Source organism: Trachypithecus francoisi, unplaced genomic scaffold (genome assembly GCF_009764315.1).
Source record: "Trachypithecus francoisi isolate TF-2019V2 unplaced genomic scaffold, Tfra_2.0 Lachesis_group15, whole genome shotgun sequence".
In the NCBI taxonomy this organism is placed as follows: Eukaryota; Metazoa; Chordata; class Mammalia; order Primates; family Cercopithecidae; genus Trachypithecus; species Trachypithecus francoisi.
The window spans coordinates 100,197,890-100,220,169 of NW_022681460.1; the positions used below are offsets into that span (position 1 = coordinate 100,197,890).

General features: G+C 45.9%; 1 protein-coding gene across 8 annotated transcripts in view; it reads right to left on the reverse strand.

The window, feature by feature from the left end:
- Positions 1 to 1,419: 1,419 nt before the first annotated feature.
- Positions 1,420 to 22,280, reverse strand: part of BFAR (bifunctional apoptosis regulator) — a 44,130-nt gene continuing 23,269 nt past the window's right edge. For 7 of the 8 annotated variants that reach the window (XM_033235678.1, XM_033235677.1, XM_033235676.1 and 4 more), the window contains 4 exons: positions 19,474 to 19,618; positions 10,940 to 11,113; positions 8,514 to 8,716; positions 1,420 to 3,026 (listed from right to left, as the gene is read on the reverse strand). In XM_033235678.1, the coding sequence (XP_033091569.1) occupies positions 2,834 to 3,026; positions 8,514 to 8,716; positions 10,940 to 11,113; positions 19,474 to 19,618 (715 nt within the window). In that variant the 3' untranslated portion in view covers positions 1,420 to 2,833. Of the gene's footprint in view, positions 3,027 to 7,770; positions 8,053 to 8,513; positions 8,717 to 10,939; positions 11,114 to 19,473; positions 19,619 to 22,280 lie in introns of those variants that run through there. The other variant, XM_033235681.1, reaches the window with a different exon arrangement.

The window sequence follows — 22,280 nt, forward strand, 5'->3', positions numbered from 1 at the left end:
CTGCCTCAGCCTCCTGAGTAATCGGGATTATAGGTACCATCACAACACCCAGCTAATTTTTTTTGTATTTTTTTTTACCCCAGAGACAGAGTCCTGCCCTGTCACCCAGAGCAGGAGTACAATGGTGTGATACCGGCTCACTGCAACCTCCACCTCCTGGGTTCAAGCAATTCTCCTTCCTCAGCCTCCCAAGTAGCTGGGATTATAGGCACACGCCACCACACCTGGCTAACTTTAGTAGAGACGGGGTTTCACCATGTTGACCAGACTGGTCTCCAACTCCTGACATCGTGATCCACCCTGACTTGGCCTCCCAAAGTGCTGGGATTACAGGCAGGAGCCACTGTGCCCAGCCAAGTTTTTGTATTTTTAGTAGAGATGGGGTTTCATCATGTTGGTCAGGCTGGTCTTGAACTCCTGACCTCAGATCATCCGCCCACCTCGGCCTCCCAAAGTGCTAGGATTACAGGCATGAGCCACTGCGTCCAGCCTGGACTATTTTAGACACCCCCTTTAGATGTACCCATCCTGCTATGATTGGTAAGAAGTAAAGGCAGCCTGTGACCCCTGATCTGAGTGTGCCTGTCCCTCCTGCTGGTGATAAGGAGTAAGGTCCTGCCCAGCCTGTTTGCTCTAGGCCATGACTTTGCCCCAGTCCCTAAGCAAATCTGGGTATTACTCATCTTTGAAGCAGGGTGTAGAAGCAGGTGGGGACAGTGTAGGAGGCCATGGGATGGAGGTGGATGGCCCAGACCCAGCTTTGCAAAGCCAGTCAGCACCAGCTTCATGAGTTTTGCCAGCCAGCCTCCATCTATTCACCTGTAAAGGATACTGGCAACCCCTGGGTGGCATGAGACCAGGGATGTGTAAACACTGCCATGTGAGTGTCCATGGGAGGTCACAAGCATTAAATAGGTAAAGTTAAGCAACCCTGGGGCTTGATATGCAAACACAAGCAGGAAAAAACCCATTTTCCCTTAGAGTGGCTCCTTGGCTCAGTATCTGCATCAGGCTGGGGAATTTAAGGGCATGACTAGATTGACTAGATGATTTTTTTTTTTTTTTTGGAGACGGAGTCTTGCTCTGTTACCCAGATGGAGTGCAGTGGCGCGATCTTGGCTCAGTGCAACTTCTGCCTCCCGGGTTCAAGTGATTCTCCTGCCTCAGCCTCCCAAGTAGCTGGGACTATAGGTGCGCGCCACCATGCCTGGCTAATCTTTGTATTTTCAGTAGAGACATGGTTTCATCACGTTGGTCAGGCTAGTCTCGAACTCCTGACCTCAAGTGAGCCATCCACCCTGGCCTCCCAAAGTGCTGGGATTACAGGCACGAACCACCATGCTCAGCCCATGACTAGAAGATTCTATCAGGCAATGCAGAAGTTTTGTATTTTCTAGACAATTGCTTTTTCTCTATATATAGGTTTTATCTGTATAAAAATCTTTATTTTTATTTCAAGTAATTTCTTCAAACTTCCAGATGCAACGTTTGAGTAAAATCTTCACTCAAAGATACAAAGAGTTAATTAATGGTTCATGGAGTCACAAGAGAATATTTCGGATGTAGGCCTATTTCTGCAAGGCCAGTCTTCCGAGATGACATCTCACACCTGCTGTGTTCACATTGGAAGGAAATAAAAGGCCATAGTTCACCTCATTCCATATTTACAATTATAGCACTTGGTGTAATTATACCTGCTGTGTTATACATCAGGATAGGACAATAAAGATTATACAGTGTGAGGTCAATTTATAAAATATTTCCTTGAACAAAAGGACTATCCTGGAATTTATTTTACAGATGAATTTTTTTTTTTTTTTTTTTGACAGAATCTCCCTCTGTCACCCAGGCTGGAGTGCAGTGGTGTAGTCTCCCTCCCTGCAACCTCCACCTCCCGGGTTCAGGCGATTTCCAATTCCAAGTAGCTGGTATTACAGGTGCACGCCATCACACTTGGCTAATTTTTGTATTTTTAGCAGAGACGAGGTTTCACTATGTTGGCCAGACTGGTCTTGAACTCCTGATGTCAAGTGATCTGCCTGCCTCACCCTCCCAAAGTGCTGGGATTACAGGGGTGAGGCATTGCCAAAACAATTTTAAATAACATGGAGGCCACTCAGTCTAATGGGAACTGCCCGACATCTCTCAATCTCTCCATTCAGAGAAAGGAATCCAGACCCTCCATGATTTCCATAAAGCAAAACAATAACAAGTCCAGTGACTACAAGTCTAACCATCATTCTACGCTCAAACTGAATCCTTTGAGTTTTACTCTGAATTCTAGCAACTCTTCAATAAGACAGAATTGTTGATTGAATTTTGGGTTTTCTTCGGTACTTTTTATGTGCAACTCTCCATACCTATGACAGAATCTTATACTTGTTTTCCTAAACTTGACTTAGAGGACAGGCCAGGCCCCAGTAAGCCTGGTCTCGGGCTCTGAGATCTAGGATCCTCTGTCAGTCACTGAGGTTGGGGAGGGGACTGATGTGGTGCCCTTATGATGTCACCCACACTGTGTCCACTGAGAACCCTGAGTCTTGCCAGCCGTCGGGGACTGAGCCTCCTAGTCCCTGTGAGGAAGGCGGCTGGGTGGGAAGGGCTGCTGCTGTGTCAGCCAAACAGACAATCCTCCCTGCACGGATGTCAGTCCCTGCTGATACCACCCACAGGCCGACAGGGAGAGGACATGGTTGGAGCGTTTGACATACAAAGCAGCACCTTGTTTTACTGGGGGTAGAAAATAGGAAGTCTGCTCCCTGCCTCACCCCTCTTAAGCGTCAAAGCTCAGACGTCAGCAGGTCTTGAAGAGTCTCAGCCTGGGCAGTGCCAGTCACAACACCTGGGTTTCCAGCCGCCGGAGTTCCTTGACCACAAGATCAATGTTAATAATTGGGTTAAAGTACAGGGCCCAGTAAAACAAACAGTTGCAAACAAACTGAGGGATGAGGGGCCAGAACATGGCCACAAAAAGCCCCTGCGTTGATACTTTCCAGAAGTGGCTCCACATCCTCTGAGGCACAGTCCTGAAACGAGAAGAGAAGAGGCTGAATCAGAGGTGCTTCTCGTGACCACGCCCAGAAGTCCGGGCCCTGGGCCTTTTCTGGGTGCTGGGAAGAGCGTGGCTGTCTGTGCTGAATGTCCTTGTCTTCTGTCCGCGGTGCCTGAGACCTCTGCCTACTCAACCCATCTTTAACTCTCAGGGACATGACCTAGAGGGAGCTTCTTTGTCCCCACACTGGACAAGGCCTCCCTGTGACAGCCTCAACTTCACCTGCTTCATCACTTTGTTAACACTTACATAATTTTTTTTTTTTCTTTTGAGACAGGGTCTCATTCCTTTGTCCCAGCTGGAGTGCAGTGATGCAAATGTGGCTCAACTGCAGCCTCAACCTCCAGGTCTCGTGATTCTGCTGAGTAGCTGGGATCACAGGCACACATCACCACATCTGGTTTTTCTTTTTTCTTTTCTTTTCTTTTTTTTTTAAGTAGAGATAAGGTGGTCTCGCTATGTTACCCAGGCTGGTCTCAAACTCCTGGGCTCAGGGAATCCTTCCACCTCATCCTCTGGAGTAGCTGGGACTACAGGTGTGCACCACCATGCCCAGTTAATTTTTTGTATTTTTAGTACAGACAGGGTTTTTTCACATTGCCCATCTTGGCCTCAAGCAATCCTCTTGCCTCCCAAAGTGCTGGGATTACAGGCATTAGCCAAGGTGCCTGGCCATCTATTTTTTAACATACATATTTTCTTTGTTAGGCTGTAGGGCCTCACAGTATAGACTGTCTTCTTTACCAAAAGATCTGCCATGCCCAGCAGAGAACCAGGAGTACAGTAGGGGCATAAATATGCAGATTGTGTATAAATAAGTGAGTTTGCTAAATGGAAAGAAATGAGGGAGATTCTTTTTTGATTTTTACCTAGTGAGTCACCATGGGAAAGGTGAGAGAGATTGTTGGGTTCTCAGAACCATTCATAAGGTTGCGAGTCACAGAATGTCAAGGTAAAAGGCTGCAAGGGTGGCCGTGTTACTTCTGCCTGTCCCTTTCTTCTGGAAACAGCTTCTAAGTTTTTGGGGTTTTTTTGAGATGGAGTTTCGCTTTGTCGCCCAGGCTGGAGCGCAATGACTCAATCTTGGCTCACTGCAACCTCCACCTCCCTGGGTTCAAGCAATCCTCCTGCCTCAGCCTCCTGAGTAGCTGGGATTACAGGCACCCACCACCACGCCTGGCTAATTTTTGTATTTTTGGTAGAGTTGACGTTTCACTATGTTGGCCAGGCTGGTCTCGAACTCCTGACCTCAAGTGATCCACCTGCCTTGGCCTCCCAAAATGCTAGGATTACAGGCAAGAGCCACTGCACCCAGCAACAGCCTCTAAGTTTTGGGGATTCTCTCTCCTTTGTTCTTTTCCACGTGGTCTGGGTAGGGCTGAAACCAGCCTCTGGTTGTGGGGTGAGCTCATGCCCCAAGCCTGGGGTAGCCCTGCAGGATTGGGGTGATAGATTGCAGTAGGCATGTGACCCAGGCTGGGTCCATCAGAACAAAGGCGTGTGAGCCCTGAGACCTTTTCCAGTGCCACGGGGAAGGAAGTGCTTGCTTTCTGGAGGTTTGTTAAGCTGCACAGATCAAAGACTGGAGTGGAGAAGCCAAGGGCCCCCATATGAAGAGAGCTGCCTGACGCACAAAACACAAGAAAGAACAGTGCTGTGAGGGACAGAGAAAGAGCCAGTCCTGGTGACAGCGTTTGGGTCTCAGGGTCCAGTCATGCTTGAAGCCTAAGTTATTATCATCCTAGTTGGTGGCAGATCAGGATTAGAACTCATGCCTACAGAACTTCCCATGAGATCTCTTTATGCTCTACCTTACTGCCATTTTCTATAAAGCACCCTGTGGAGGCCACAACAACTCCACATTGCATGCTCATCTGCCATGCTGACTTCTCACTAACTCCGGTTTGGGGGAAGCCTCTAAGATCTCTGGTTTATCCAACGTTTCTTGTGTAAGAACACGTATGTCACGTAAATCCTGCCCTTAGGTGAAACAGCCTTAATGTTCTTGTACTTACCATAAATCCTGAGCCTAAGCAATTGTTCTGCACATCCCTTCTGAATGAAGCATGTATGCCTCTTCCCTATGTATACAAGTCCTGGGTCTGGGGATCCACCATCTTGTCTCGCTGCCATCCAAGACACAGATAGGGCTTCTGTTTGCAAGGCCTTATTAAATGTTTCTTTCTGAGAAACTGAATGTGTCAGCTTCTTTCTTCAGTCCCTCAGCTTCCTCTGATTTAGGGGACAGGTTTGCACAGGCCTGCCTACCTTAAAACAGACCCTTTTCTACAGAGTTGCTTATTCCTTGATTATTAAAATCCTTTGACCCCCTCCCCCTGAAATTAAATGGTATATTATTGCATAAAGACATATAGGAAAATACTTTGAACAATGAGCACCACAATCTCCGCCCGCAAAACAGAAGGTAATTGTCCTATTCACTGCTTAAGCTGGGTTTCTCAGAGCAGAGTCTGAAGGGTCTGGGTGGACAGAGGATTTATTTCAAGTGTGAGAAATAAAAAGGTCTTTCCCTTACTTGGTATTTCTTTCCCATCCCCAGTTGTGACAACCATTAAAATATACTTACTTCAGTTCACTTCTCGACCAGATTCTCCAAAAGGAGAATAATTCCAGAACTGAGAGTAACATAGCATTGATGATGAGAAACCGTGATGTCCAGTAATGGACCTCCAGCCAGTCCCAAGCAAACTCGGCAATCAGCTGGTATGGAAGGAAGGAGTATTTGACCAGGAACTCTCTCCACTGCTTCCACGTAGGCTCCTTAAGATCCTTGAAAAATAACACACAGATGCAAAAAGTCATGAGGACTGACTTTTACACAAAATATTGTGATGACCAGGCTGGGCACGGTGGCTCACACCTGTAATCCCAGCACTTTGGGAAGCCTAGGTGGGTGGATCACCTGAGGTCAGGCGTTTAAGACCAGGCTGGCCAACATGGTGAAGCCCCATCTCTACTAAAAACACAAAAATTGGCCAGGTGTGGTGCTGTGCACCTGTAGTCCCAACTACTCTAGAGGCTGAGGCAGAAGAATCACTTGAACCCGGGACGTGGAGGTTGCAGTGAGTTGAGATCACACTACTGCACTCCATCCTGGGTGACAGAGGGAGACTCCATCTCAGAAAAAAAAAAAAAAAAAGAAAAGAAATTGTGATGATCACAGTGAGTTCTACATTGATTACAACACACACACACATCCAACAATCTAAAATGAAATTTCCATCCATCAACTCATCTTGTAATATTAGTCCTTTTTTTTTTTTTTTTTTGAGACAGAGTCTTAATCTGTCACCCAGGCTGGAATGCAGTGGTGCTATCTTGGCTCACTGCAGCCTCCACCTACTGGGTTCAAGTGATTCTCCTGTCTCAGCCTCCTGAGTAGCTGGGATTAAAGGCATACACCACCACGCCTGGCTAATTTTTGTATTTTTAGTACAGACAGGGTTTTTTCACATTGCCCATCTTGGCCTCAAGCAATCCTCTTGCCTCCCAAAGTGCTGGGATTACAGGCATTAGCCAAGGTGCCTGGCCATCTATTTTTTAACATACATATTTTCTTTGTTAGGCTGTAGGGCCTCACAGTATAGACTGTCTTCTTTACCAAAAGATCTGCCATGCCCAGCAGAGAACCAGGAGTACAGTAGGGGCATAAATATGCAGATTGTGTATAAATAAGTGAGTTTGCTAAATGGAAAGAAATGAGGGAGATTCTTTTTTGATTTTTACCTAGTGAGTCACCATGGGAAGGTGAGAGAGATTGTTGGGTTCTCAGAACCATTCATAAGGTGCGAGTCACAGAATGTCAAGGTAAAAGGCTGCAAGGGTGGCCGTGTTACTTCTGCCTGTCCCTTTCTTCTGGAAACAGCTTCTAAGTTTTTGGGGTTTTTTTGAGATGGAGTTTCGCTTTGTCGCCCAGGCTGGAGCGCAATGACTCAATCTTGGCTCACTGCAACCTCCACCTCCCTGGGTTCAAGCAATCCTCCTGCCTCAGCCTCCTGAGTAGCTGGGATTACAGGCACCCACCACCACGCCTGGCTAATTTTTGTATTTTTGGTAGAGTTGACGTTTCACTATGTTGGCCAGGCTGGTCTCGAACTCCTGACCTCAAGTGATCCACCTGCCTTGGCCTCCCAAAATGCTAGGATTACAGGCAAGAGCCACTGCACCCAGCAACAGCCTCTAAGTTTTGGGGATTCTCTCTCCTTTGTTCTTTTCCACGTGGTCTGGGTAGGGCTGAAACCAGCCTCTGGTTGTGGGGTGAGCTCATGCCCCAAGCCTGGGGTAGCCCTGCAGGATTGGGGTGATAGATTGCAGTAGGCATGTGACCAGGCTGGGTCCATCAGAACAAAGGCGTGTGAGCCCTGAGACCTTTTCCAGTGCCACGGGGAAGGAAGTGCTTGCTTTCTGGAGGTTTGTTAAGCTGCACAGATCAAAGACTGGAGTGGAGAAGCCAAGGCCCCCATATGAAGAGAGCTGCCTGACGCACAAAACACAAGAAAGAACAGTGCTGTGAGGGACAGAGAAAGAGCCAGTCCTGGTGACAGCGTTTGGGTCTCAGGGTCCAGTCATGCTTGAAGCCTAAGTTATTATCATCCTAGTTGGTGGCAGATCAGGATTAGAACTCATGCCTACAGAACTTCCCATGAGATCTCTTTATGCTCTACCTTATTGCCATTTTCTATAAGGCACCCTGTGGAGGCCACAACAACTCCACATTGCATGCTCATCTGCCATGCTGACTTCTCACTAACTCCGGTTTGGGGGAAGCCTCTAAGATCTCTGATTTATCTAATGTTTCTTGTGTAAGAACACGTATGTCACGTAAATCCTGCCCTTAGGTGAAACAGCCTTAATGTTCTCGTACTTACCATAAATCCTGAGCCTAAGCAATTGTTCTGCACATCCCTTCTGAATGAAGCATGTATGCCTCTTCCCTATGTATACAAGTCCTGGGTCTGGGGATCCACCATCTTGTCTCGCTGCCATCCAAGACACAGATAGGGCTTCTGTTTGCAAGGCCTTATTAAATGTTTCTTTCTGAGAAACTGAATGTGTCAGCTTCTTTCTTCAGTCCCTCAGCTTCCTCTGATTTAGGGGACAGGTTTGCACAGGCCTGCCTACCTTAAAACAGACCCTTTTCTACAGAGTTGCTTATTCCTTGATTATTAAAATCCTTTGACCCCCTCCCCCTGAAATTAAATGGTATATTATTGCATAAAGACATATAGGAAAATACTTTGAACAATGAGCACCACAATCTCCGCCCGCAAAACAGAAGGTAATTGTCCTATTCACTGCTTAAGCTGGGTTTCTCAGAGCAGAGTCTGAAGGGTCTGGGTGGACAGAGGATTTATTTCAAGTGTGAGAAATAAAAAGGTCTTTCCCTTACTTGGTATTTCTTTCCCATCCCCAGTTGTGACAACCATTAAAATATACTTACTTCAGTTCACTTCTCGACCAGATTCTCCAAAAGGAGAATAATTCCAGAACTGAGAGTAACATAGCATTGATGATGAGAAACCGTGATGTCCAGTAATGGACCTCCAGCCAGTCCCAAGCAAACTCGGCAATCAGCTGGTATGGAAGGAAGGAGTATTTGACCAGGAACTCTCTCCACTGCTTCCACGTAGGCTCCTTAAGATCCTTGAAAAATAACACACAGATGCAAAAAGTCATGAGGACTGACTTTTACACAAAATATTGTGATGACCAGGCTGGGCACGGTGGCTCACACCTGTAATCCCAGCACTTTGGGAAGCCTAGGTGGGTGGATCACCTGAGGTCAGGCGTTAAGACCAGGCTGGCCAACATGGTGAAGCCCCATCTCTACTAAAAACACAAAAATTGGCCAGGTGTGGTGCTGTGCACCTGTAGTCCCAACTACTCTAGAGGCTGAGGCAGAAGAATCACTTGAACCCGGGACGTGGAGGTTGCAGTGAGTTGAGATCACACTACTGCACTCCATCCTGGGTGACAGAGGGAGACTCCATCTCAGAAAAAAAAAAAAAAAAAAAAGAAAAGAAATTGTGATGATCACAGTGAGTTCTACATTGATTACAACACACACACACATCCAACAATCTAAAATGAAATTTCCATCCATCAACTCATCTTGTAATAATTAGTCCTTTTTTTTTTTTTTTTTTGAGACAGAGTCTTAATCTGTCACCCAGGCTGGAATGCAGTGGTGCTATCTTGGCTCACTGCAGCCTCCACCTACTGGGTTCAAGTGATTCTCCTGTCTCAGCCTCCTGAGTAGCTGGGATTAAAGGCATACACCACCACGCCTGGCTAATTTTTGTATTTTTAGTAGAGACGGGGTTTTGTCATGTTGGCCAGGCTGGTCTTGAAACTCCTGACCTCAGGTGATTTACCTGCCTCTGCCTCCCAAAGTGCTTGGATTACAGGCGTGAACCACTGTGCCCAGCCATAATTAATCTCTAAGTAAATGTTATCAAAAAGGTTGAAATGAAATGCTTGTCACATAATTATGGAAGCTCAGAAATACAAATCTAAGCATGAATTATGAATAAATAGAAATAAATTTAAATTAACCAGTGTTTTATTCTCCCATCACTGCATGGGTAGCTTGAACCATTTCCTAAATTCAACATCGGCTATGGTAGAAAAATGGTAGTTTGTAGGAAAATTACAAACACTCCCTCCTCCCTCCGAAAAAAGGCATATTTTGTGGTAGCAGGAGGAAAAGCTTTCCAATTACAGATATTAGCAGATAAAAAATCAGCCTGATGAACAAGCAGAGGCTGTTGGAGCTCGTTAAAATTGAAGGGCTGGGTGCCAGGTGCAGTGGCTCATGCCTATAATCTCAACACTTTGGGAGGGCGAGGTGGGAGGATGGTTTGAATTGAGTAGTTCAAGACCAGGCTGGGGCTGGGCGCGGTGGCTCAAGCCTGTAATCCCAGCACTTTGGGAGGCCGAGACGGGCGGATCACGAGGTCAGGAGATCGAGACCATCCTGGCGAACATGGTGAAACCCCGTCTCTACTAAAAAAATACAAAAAACTAGCCGGGCCAGGTGGCGGGCGCCTGTAATCCCAGCTACCCGGGAGGCTGAGGCAGGAGAATGGCGTAAACCCGGGAGGCGGAGCTTGCAGTGAGCTGAGATCCGGCCACTGCACTCCAGCCTGGGCGACAGAGAGAGACTCCGTCTCAAAAAAAAAAAAAAAAAAAAAAAAAAAGACCAGGCTGGGGAACATGGTGAAACCCTGTCTCTGCAAAAAATGCAAAAATTAGCTGGGTGGTGGTGCTCGCCTGTAGTCCCAGCTACTAGGGAGGCTGAGTTGTGAGGATCGCTTGAGCCCAGGAGGTCGAGGCTGCAGTGAGCTGTGGTTGTGCTACTGCACTCCAGCCTGGGAGAAAGAGTGAGACCCTATCTCCAACAATCAATCAATAAATAAAATTAAAGGTCAGGGTCTCTGCACAGCCAGTCTGGTGCGGTAAACAGCAAGCGGAGACTGGGTAATTAGAGGAGGAATGTGCGAGGGATCTGATTAGCAGGCTTCAAACTATATTCAAGGCTGAAACCAGTTAGCCAGACACTTGATTGTAGTGTTTACAAGGATCTTTGGGGGAAAAAAAAGGATCTCTGGAGATTTCAAAATTGTTTTATTATTTATGGGTGTGGATCATACTTGATGACTCCTCTATCCATGTGACTTGATATGAACAGGTCAGGACTGGCCTCAAGAGAAGCAAAGCAAAGGATATTACTCTCAAATGACTTACCAGACATTCTGAAGGAGTTCATGGGTCAAACTGAAGAAACATGGCACCCATGGTGGGTAGCAATCTCTGCAAATAACTCAATGGGGGAATAATTTTATTCCAGGCACTGTGCAGACCTACCAGAAGCTTGGTGATGATGTCCTCCCCAGAGCTGTCTTCTTGCAGAGGACAGATGGTGTGGATGAAGGGTAGGAAGGTGTCAGTATAGTCAAACAGGTACAGGTAGAGCAGACCCAGCCTGGGGGAGCTCTTGAGGGCATACAGCAAGAACAGAGACCTGCCTGGGTTCACAGCCTGCAGAGGAGAAGAGTACAGGGCCACATTACAACCCTAGCGGCCAGCTGCCCACCCACGCCCCTTCCCATCTCTAGCTTGTTGCCATCAGCCTTTTTGCATGGTACATACAATGCATGAATGAATGAATGGCAAGAAGAGGTCAAGTGATCCACATTTGGGGTTACATTGTATAAAGATCCGATCTTGGCGGGGCATGGTGGCTCACGCCTGTAAATCCCAACACTTCGGGAGGCTGAGGTGGGAAGATCACTTGAGGTTAGCAATTTGAGACCAGCCTGGCCAACATGGTGAAATGCTGTCTCTACTAAAAATACAAAAATTAGTTGGCCGTAGTGGCGCATGCCCTGTAGTCCCAGCTACTTGGGAGGCTGAGGCTGGAGAATCACTTGAACCCGGGAGGTGGAGGCTGCAATGTGCCGAGATTGTGCCACTGCACTCCAGTCTATGGAACAGAGAGATATTCCAGCTCAAAAAAAAAAAAAAAAAAAAAAGATCCAATCTCTACCTATAGCTGGGGGAGGGTTGAAAAGCATACTCTTGCACCCTCCTTGCAGAATATAGCCTTTTTAACTCTGAAAAAGGTATCAGAGTTTTAAAATTGTTTAATTCAATCACTCTGTAAGTGGGCACCACTTACTGCAAAGAATCTGAAATAAAGACTTCATATACAAGATGTTTAGTACTGCATTGAGTATAATAGTGAAACCAGTGAAATCTACGGTTACAGCAGATTCTTAACATGGAATTCACATAGTCATTTTCATTTCCTTCACTTTTGTAAATCAAGTTTTACTACAGTAAATGTTTACTTCCTTATTATAAAGGTAACTGAATAGATGACTCAGGCTAAGCGCGGTGGCTCACACCTGTAATCCTAACACTTTGGGAGGCAAGAGGATTGCCTGAGGCCAGGAGTTAAAGACCAGCCTGAGCGACAAAGCAAGACCCTGTCTCTTAATTTTTTGAGACAGAGTCTTGCTGTGTCGTCCAGGCTGGAGTGCAGTGGTACATTTTTGGCTCACTGCAACATCTACCTCCCGGATTCAAGCAATTCTCTTGCCTCAGCCTCCCAAGTAGTTGGGATTACAAGTGAGTAATGCCACGCCTGGCTAATTTTTGTATTTTTAGTAGACACAGGGTTTCGCTATGTTGGCCAGGCTGGTCCCGAACTCCTGACCTCAGGTGATACACCTGCCTCGGTTTCCCAAAGTGCTGGGATTACAGGTGTGAGCCACCACGCTCAGCCTAAGACCTTGTCTCTTAAAAAAAAAAAAAAAAAGGCTGGGTGCAGCAGCTCACACCTGTAATCCCAGCACTTTGGGAGGCCAAAATAGGTGGATCACCTGAGGTCAGGAGTTCGAGACCAGCCTGACCAATATGATAGAACCCCGTCTCTACTAAAAACACAAAAATTAGGTGGGCGTGGTGGCAAGCGCCTGTAATCCTAGCTACCCGGGAGGCTGAGACAGGACAATCACTTAAACCCAGGAGGCAGAGGTTGCAGTGAGCCGAGATCTTGCCATTGCACTCCAGCCTGGGTGACAAGAACAAAACTCCATCTCAAAAAAAAAAAAAAAAAAATTCAATTTATTTGATTCTTAGTAGCATCAAAATAAAATGAGCACTTTACCACAGAAGATATAAAGATGGCAAATAAGCATGTGAACGCAAATTAAATGAGAAATGCAAATTAAATCCCCAGTGCCCAGTGGAGATCACTGCATCCTTGTTGGAATTGGGAGGGCTGGGAGGGAGGGCTTAACAGGGACAGGAGGAAACTTCTGGGAGTGACTGAGATGTTCCCCATCTTCATTGTGGTGATGGTTTCATGGGTGTGCATATGTTAAAACTTATCACATCATACACTTTAAGTAGGTGTATATCAATTTTACCTCAACAAAACCCATGAAAACATTCAACTTACCTGACGCTATGAATAACTTGCTGTTAGATTTTTTTTAAAGTGTGATGATGATTGCATGATTCTCTCTCTTCAGAAATGCATACTACAGAAGCCGGGCGTGACAGCTCACACATGTAATCCCAGCACTTTGGGAGGCTGAGGCAGGCAGATTGCTTGAGGTCAAGAGTTCGAGACCAGCCTGACCAACATAGTGAAACCCGTCTCTACTAAAAATACAACAAAAATTAGCCAGGCGTGGTGGTGGGCACCTGTAGTCCCAGCTACTCAGGAGGCTGAGGCAGGAGAATCGCTTGAATCCGGGAGGTGGAGGTTGCAGTGAGGCAAGATCATGCCACTGCACTCCATCCTGGCGACAGAGCAAGACTCCATCTCAAAAATAAATAAATAAAATAAAAATTGCATACTACAGGCCAGGTGTGGTGGATCACACCCATAATCCCAGCACTTTAGGAGGTTCAGGCGGGTGCATGACTTGAGGTTAGGAGTTCGAGACCAGCCTGGCTAACATGGCAAAACCCCGTCTCTACTAAAAATACAAAAATTAACCAGGCATGGTGGTGGGCACTTGTAGTCCCAGCTACTCAGAAGGCTGAGGCAGGAGAATTTCTTGAAACTGGGAGGTGGATGTTGCATTGAGCCGAGATTGTGCCACTGCACTCCAGCCTGGGTGATAGAGCGAGACTTGGTATCAAAAAAAAAAAAAGAAGAAGAAGAAGAAAGAAATGCATACTACAGTATTTAGGGGTGGAGTAAGATGATGTTGGGGTATGCTTTAAAATAATCCCGGGTTTGGGGTGTAAGTAGAGGGGTAGTAAGGAAGTAGGAATGGCCATGAGTTAGTCATCACTGAAACTGGCTCTAAATACATTTGTCCCTTTATTTTTGTTTATATCTGATATTTTCTAAAGTGATTTTAAGAAAATATTTTCTAAAGTGATTTTAAGAAAAGGTATAGGACTAACCTGACCATCTTGACACATGAGAAGGGAAACTATCAAACACCAATAAGGTCACATCAAAAGAACTAAGGTCAGGCATGGTGGCTTATGCCTGTAATAAAAGCACTTTGGGAGGCCAAGGTGGGAGGACTGCTTGAAGCTACGAGTCTGAGACAAGCCTGGGCAACAAAATGAGACCTCATTTCTATTAAAAAAAAAAAAAATTAGTCAGGCATGGTGGTGTGTGCTTGTAATCCCAGCTGCTAGAGAGGCTGAGATGGGAGGATCACTGGAGCCCAGGAGTTTGAGGCTGCAGTGAGTCATGATCGTGCTACTGCACTCCACCCTGGGTGACAGAGCAAGACCCATCTTTTTTTTTTTTTTTTTTTTTTGAGATGGAGTCTCACTCTGTCGCCCAGGCTGGAGTGCAATGGTTCACTGAAACCTCTGCCTCCTGGGTTCAAGCAATTCTCTTGCTTCAGCCTTCTGAGGTGTGGTGGTGCGCGCTGGGATTACAGGCGCGCACCACCACACCCAGCTAATTTTTGTATTTTTAGTACAGACGAGGTTTCATTATGTTGGTCAGGCTAATCTGGAACTCCGTCCTGACCTCAGGTGATCTGCCCACCTCTGCCTCCCAAAGTGCTGGGATTGCAGTCATGAGCCACCGCACCCGGCCCCATCTCTTAAAAGAGGGCTCACTAGCAAGTACATTCTACCTCAATTAAAAAGTTAAATTAAAAAAACAAAAACAAAAACAAAAAACTCAGAAAATAATTTGAGGAGGCTCCTACTCAAAAAAAGATAACTTGAGCATCAACAAGTATTATCATTAAAATATAATGAAACACATCAAGAATGCTAAAATCCCGCTTACGATCCCGAAGAAAGAAAGTGGCCACCTTTAGTAGACAGTAGTGAACCAGGTCACTATTCTGAAACTGACAAATAAAAGGAAAGCATCAAGCATTTAACCTGCCTTTCTAGTACAAACTATATTCAGGGTAATCAAAGGATGAGGAAAAATTTCTTTTCTTAAAGATTTATTTCAGCTACTAAATGAAGAAGCAATGAAGAAGCAGTGATATATTATCACTGGTTTGTAACCCTAATGACAGATCTAACCAATCATGATCACAGGGCTGCTGCCATCTGTTAAAGAGAACACGGGACGTTATGAGCCTCTTAATGAAACAAACCACCACCACCACCTATGAAACAGTCTTGCCAAACCTGGCTTTGGCAACCCTGAACCGAAGTAAGTCTCTAGATCTAACTACCAGATTTCTGGATAGGTAGTGGGGCAGAGGGGCCTGCTAGGTGACTGAAAATCAGCTAAATTCAAAATGTGGAACAGTCTATGAGACAAAATGATCTAGTTTCTTTGTTGAAATAAATGTGGGGTAACAAACAGAGGGAGACAGAATCCATAAACTAAGAGACTTAAGAGACATAACAACTAAAGACAGACCTTGTTTGGACCCCGATTGCAACAAATCCACTTTGAAGAAAAAGTGAGATATTTGAAAGATGACAAGTTATTTAATAATATCAGAGAATTGGCCGCGTGCAGTGGCTCATGCCTGTAATCCCAGCACTTTGGGAGGCCGAGGCGGGTGGATCACCTGAGGTCAGCAATTTGAGATCAGCCTGGCCAACATGGTGAAATCCCATCTCTACTAAAAATACAAAAAATTAGCTGGGCATGGAGGCGCACACCTGTAATCCCAGCTACTCAGGAGGGGAGGGGAATCGCTTGAACCCAGGAGGCGGAATTTGCAGTGAGCTGAGATTGTGCCATTGCACTCCAGCCTGGGCGACAAGAGCAAAACTCCATCTCAAAAAAAAAAAAAAAAAATTCAGAATTACTATTCATTGGTGGAGGGGTGTACAATGGTGATATTGTAATTTCGTCATTTAAAAAGTCTTTACTTTTCAAGCAGGACATGGTAGTGATACAGGAGTTAAGAAGAAATTACTCAGGCAGATAGTGAGGGTACCGGAGTCCTCAGTAAGGTTTTCCTTTTAATGAAAAGCAGCCTCAAATCATTTTCCTTTCTAACAAACAGCAGCCTATAAAATGGAACTGCAAACATAGATGCCGGCAGTTATATCAATCATGTTCAAGATAGCGGCTCCATCTTCCCTTCTCTTTGTCAGCCACAGGTACAGTACAGTAAGGAGCAGACAAGATAGCACCAGCCAAGGTGACAGAAAGTTCATGTGCATAATAAGATTAGGGTGGGGTGGCCACCCTTCCTGTGTACTAGGGAAACATCATACCTGGTCGAACTAATCTGTGAGCCCTATGTAAACCAGACACCGCCTCCTCAAACCTGACGAAAAATTCCGGCGCATCTGCTGCCCACCAGTCTTTTCCTCTTAGAAGTCCCCTCTCTCACACTAGAGACAGAGCTGTTTTCCTTTCTCTTACTTTTGCCTGTTAAACCTCTGCTCAACTCCTCTTGTGTGTACGTGTCCTAAATTTTCCTGGTGCAAGATGACAAACCCCGGTTTCTTTACCCCAGACAATGTAGCTGCTTCAGTAGCCTTTGCCTGTAGTCCTAGCTACTTGGGAGGCTGAGGTAGAAGGATTGCTTGACCAGGAATTTGAGACCAGCCTGGGCAACACAGTGAGACTCCTTTACAAAAAATTTTTTTTTTTTTTTTTTTTTTTTTTAGAGATTAATGCCGAAATATTTACCTATGAAAAATATGGCAGCTTGGCTGGGCATGGTGGCTCACGCCTGTAATCCCAGCACTTTGGGAGGCTGACGAGGGCGGATCACCTGAGGTCAGGAGTTCAAGCCTAGCCTGGCCAACATGGTAAAACCCTGTCTCTATTAAAAATACAAAGTTAGCCCGGCATGGTGGCACGTGCATGTATTCCTAGCTACTCTGGAGGCTGTATGAGAATCGCTTGAACCTGGAAGGCGGAGGTTGTAGTGAGCTAATGTCACACCATTGCACTCCAGTCTGGGCAACAGTGAGACTCTGCCTCAAAAAAACAAAAACAGGCCAGGTGCAGTGGCTCACGCCTGTAATCCCAGCACTTTGGGAGGCCAAGGCGGGTGGATCATGAGGTCAGGAGATGGAGACCATCCCGGCTAACACAGTGAAACCCCGTCTCTACTAAAAATACAAAAATTAGCCAGGTTTGGTGGCAGGCACCTATAGTCCCAGCTACTTGGGAGGCTGAGGCAGGAGAATGGCGTGAACCCGGGAGGTGGAGCTTGCAGTGAGCTGAGATCGCGCCACTGCACTCCAGCCTGGGCGACAGAGCAAGACTCCGTTTCAAAAAAACAAAACAAAACAAAACAAAACAAAAAACCAGTAACACAAAAAATAACAAACATTCTATTTCAGGAACTCCACATGTATTCTTTACAATATTTGAAACTAGTTATTAAGGTAATACATGCACATAGTAAACAAGCATTTTTTTTTTTTCTTTTGAGACAGTGTCTCACTCTGTCACTCAGGCTGGAGTGCAGTGACACCATCTCAGCTCACTGCAACCTCCGCCTCCTGAGTTCAAGCAATTCTCCTGCCGTAGCCTCCTGAGTAGCTGAGATTATAGGCACCCACCACCACACCTCGCTAATTTTTGTATTTTTAGTAAGACAGGGTTTCACCATGTTGGTCAGTCTGGTCTGGAACTCCTGGCCTCAAGTGATCCACCCACCTCATCCTCCCAAAGTGCTGGTATTACAGGCTCGAGCCACTGTGCCTGGCCCAACGTTCCTTATGAACACAAAGTCTTTGTCCCCTTTTCCAGTGGCTGCCCACATGGGTGTGCCTTATTTATTCAGCTTGTTCCTAATGAGGGGTACTTAGGTTGTTTTCTACTCCCTGCAATTACCAACAATGCTACAGTGAATAACTTCTTTAATGACTTTCTGTTAATCAAATATTGGAGTCACACAATGACCCTCTAAGGTTATTTACCCAGGAGGAAACAGGCAAGGAGAGGCGCAGGTACTTGCTGGTGTTCCAACAGGTGGTGTGTCTTGAAGGAGCTGGCCCAGGCAGGCTAGTGCCAGGGCCTTACTTTGTTTTTTTCTGAAACAGGGTCTCACTCTGTCGCCCAGGCTGGAGTGCAGTGGCTTGATCATGGTTTACTGCAGCCTCAGCCTCGCAAACGGCTGGCACCACCACACTCAACCAATTGTTTTTGTGTGTGTACTTTTTGTAGAGATGGGGTCTTCCCATGTTACCCAGGCTAGTCTTGAACTCCTGGGCTCAAGCAATCCTCTCACCTCAGCCTTCCAAAGTACTAGCATTATAGTTGTGAACCATCATGCCCAGCCAACAGCATTACTCTTTTTGTTTCTGTTCTTTGTTTTTTTTTTTTTTTTTTTTTTTTTGAGATGGAGTCTTGCTCTGTCCTCCAGGCTGCAGCGCAGCGCTGTCATCTTGGCTACTGCAGCCTCAACCTCCCAGGTTCAAGCATTTCTCCTGCCTCCAAGTAAATGGACCTACAGGCGGGCGCCACCACACCCAGCTAATTTTTGTGATTTTAGTACAGATAGGGTTTCACCACGTTGGTCAGGCTGATCTTAAACTGCTGACCTCAGGTCATCCCCCCTGCCTCAGCCTCCCAAAGTGCTGGGATTACAGTTGTGAGCCACTGCACCCAGCCCAGAGCCTCACTCTTGATCACCATGCTGTACTGCCTCCATTCCAAGTGCAAAGGAGTGAAATGCTGGCTTAAAGAGCAGATGCGGTTTAAACTGAAATGTTATTGACAAATTGTCGTCCAGTGATATTCTAACAATTCAAGGTCCCCAAAACACATAAGCATCTCTTTCCTTATTTGTTTGTAAAACAGGCTGTGCGCAGTGGCTCACGCCTGTAATCCCGGCACTTTGGGAAGCTGAGGTCAGGAGGTGGGCGGATCACCTGAGGTCAGGAGTTTGAGATCAGCCTGGCCAACATCCTGCAACCCCATCTCTACTAGAAACATAAACATTAGTTGGGCGTGGTCGCATGTAACTGTAATCCCAGCTGCTCGTGAGGCTGAGGCAGGAGAATCTCTTGAACCAGGGAGGTGGAGGTTGCAGTGAGCCAGAAACAAAGAAAAACAAAAACAAAAAGAAAGAAAAGGGAAGGAAGGGAGGAAGGGAGGAAGGAAGGGAGGGAGGGAGGGAGGAAGGAAGGGAGGGAGGAAGGAAGGAAGGGAGGAAGGAAGGAAGGAAGGAAGGAAAGAATTAGCTGGGTGGGGTAATCCCAGCTACTCTGGAGGCTCAGGTAGGAGAATCACTTGAACCTGGGAGGCAGAGGTTGCACTGAGCTGAGATTGTGCCACTGCACTCCAGCCCGGGCGACAGAGCAGGACTGTGTCTCAAAATAAAATAAATAAATAGATAAGTAAATAAACAATCAAAAATAAAAAAGAAAATCCTGAAATTAAAAAACAAATTAACAAAATATAAAAATAAAAAGAAAAAAAAAAAAAAAAAACTACAAAAAAAAAAACCCATTAAAGTATTCACCTTATATTCCCAGAGATTCTGGGGGGGCTTCATGCCTAATGCTTTGACACGTTCTAGCTCCATGAGGATGGCTCTCCTGTGGCTGCTGTTTTCTATGGTGTATGGCGTCTTGGAAAATTCTTCCTCTGTCAAAGTTAAAAGCAACCTGTGGAGGGATAGGAGGAGATTTATTTTGCGATTATATACTGGAACAAACTCTCTACACTCAAGAGTTCCATCTTATCAACATAAATACTGTAGGCTTGAGACATTTCACATTTAACAACATCAATAGCAGCAAATAATTGAATGCTTACTATTTACCAGTGACCATCTGTAAATACTTTCATAAGTCATCACTGATCCGTATAACAATCATTCAGGGTAGGTAGCATTTTGCTGCTTTTGTAGATCAGAAAACTCGCTTTCGCTGGACATGGTGGCTCATGCCTATAATCCCAGCTCTTTGGGAGGCTGAGGCTGGCAGATCACCTGAAATCAGGTGTTTAACACCAGCCTGGCCAACATGGTAAAACCACGTCTCTATTAAAAGTACAAAAATTAACGCACACCTGTAATCCCAGGTACTTGGGAGGCTGAGGCATGAGAATTGCTTGAACCTGGGAGGCGGAAGTTGCAGTGAGCTAAGATCTCGCCACTGCACTTCAGCCTCCAGCCCAGGCGAAGAGTGAGACTGCATCTCAAAAAAAAAAAAAAAGAAAAGAAAAAGAAAAGAAAACAAGAAAAGAAAACTCACTTAGAGAAATAAGGTGACCTTCCCAAGTCATTCCTAGGTCTGTTTTGTTCCTAAGCCTTTGATCTTTCAGTTATATGCTCTGATCTCTCACGTATTACTCTATTTTTAAAACTGTGTGTATGTATAGGAAAAATTAGAAGGAAATCCAATAAAACATTACAACATTAAGAAGAGTTTGTACTTTGGAAGGCTGAGGCAGGCGGATCACAAGGTCAGGAGATCGAGACCATCCTGGCTAACACGGTGAAACCCCCGTCTCTACTAAAAATACAAAAAATTAGCCGGGCGTGGTGGCGGGCGCCTATAGTCCCATTTACTTGGGAGGCTGAGGCAGGAGAATGGCGTGAACCCAGGAGGCGGAGCTTGCAGTAAGCAGAGATTGTGGCATTGCGCTCCAGCCTGGGCGACAGAGCGAGTACTCCGCCTCAAGAAAAAAAAAAAAGAATAGTTCTTAGATGGGCACAGTGGCTCACATCTATAATCCCAGTGCTTTGGTAGGCTGAGGCAGAAGGATCACTTGAGCCCAGGAGTTTGAGACCAGCCTGCACAACACAGTGAGACCCTGTCTCTCCAAAAAAATTAGCCAGGCACGGTGGCATGCACCTGTTGTTTTAATTACATGGGAGGCTGAGAAAAGAGGATTGCTTGAGCCCAGGACTTTGAGGCTGTAGTGAGCTACGATATTGCTACTGCACTCTAGCCTTGGTGACAGAAAGAGACTCCATCTCTTGAAGAAAAAAGAGTAGTTGTTTTTTTTTTTTTTTTTTTTTTTTTTTGAGGCGGAGTCTCGCTCTGTCGCCCGGACTGGAGTGCAGTGGCCGGATCTCAGCTCACTGCAAGCTCCGTCTCTCAGGTTTACGCCATTCTCCTGCCTCAGCCTCCCGAGTAGCTGGGACTACAGGCGCCTGCCACCTCGCCCGGCTAGTTTTTTTTTGTATTTTTAGTAGAGACGGGGTTTCACCTTGTTAGCCAGGATGGTCTCGATCTCCTGACCTCGTGATCCGCCCGTCTCGGCCTCCCAAAGTGCTGGGATTACAGGCTTGAGCCACCGCGCCCGGCCAAGAGTAGTTGTTTTAAGGTAGGGATTTAATTTAATAAAACGTATTGGAGATCCTGTATCTGCTTTCCTCCTTAGAAAACACAATTTCTGGTCGGGGGCGGTGGCTCATGCCTGTAATCCAGCACTTTGGGAGGCTGAGGCGGGTAGATCATCTGAGGTCAGGAGTTTGAGACCAGCCTGGCCAACGTGGTGAAACCTGGTCTCTACTAAAAATACAAATTAGCCGGGCGTGGTGGCATGCGCCTGTAATCCCAGCTGTTCGGGAGGCTGAAGCAGGAGAATTGCTTGAACCCAGGAGGTGAAGGTTGCAGTGAGCCAAGATCATGCCATTGAACTCCAGCCTGAGTAACAAGGGTGAAACTCTGTCTCAAAAAATAAAATAAAACAAAATTAAATTAAATTAAATTAAATTAAATTTTTAAAAAACGAGAAAACACAAATTCTCCTCCACAGTGATTCATCATTAAAAACATCACTATAAGCTGGCCAGAGAGCTATTAACAAGCATATGCAACTACTGGTTGAGTAGTGTTAATTGATGGTCCTTTTATGGGTAATTTGGTGATGGTTATTAAATTTGTACAGATTTACTACCTTTGGCCCAGCAATTCCAGTTCCAGGAATTTGTCCTCTAGAAAACTATGTAAAAATACATTGTACTAGCCGGGCGCGGTGGCTCAAGCCTGTAATCCCAGCACTTTGGGAGGCCGAGACGGGCGGATCACGAGGTCAGGAGATCGAGACCATCCTGGCTAACACAGTGAAACCCCGTCTCTACTAAAAATACAAAAACTAGCCGGGCGAGGTGGCGGGCGCCTGTAGTCCCAGCTACTCGGGAGACTGAGGCAGGAGAATGGCGTAAACCCGGGAGGCGGAGCTTGCAGTGAGCTGAGATCCGGCCACTGCACTCCAGTCCGGGCGACAGAGCGAGACTCCGCCTCAAAAAAAAAAAAAAAAAAAAAAAAATACATTGTACTAACTAGGCAGATAAATTTTTATACAATAATTTTG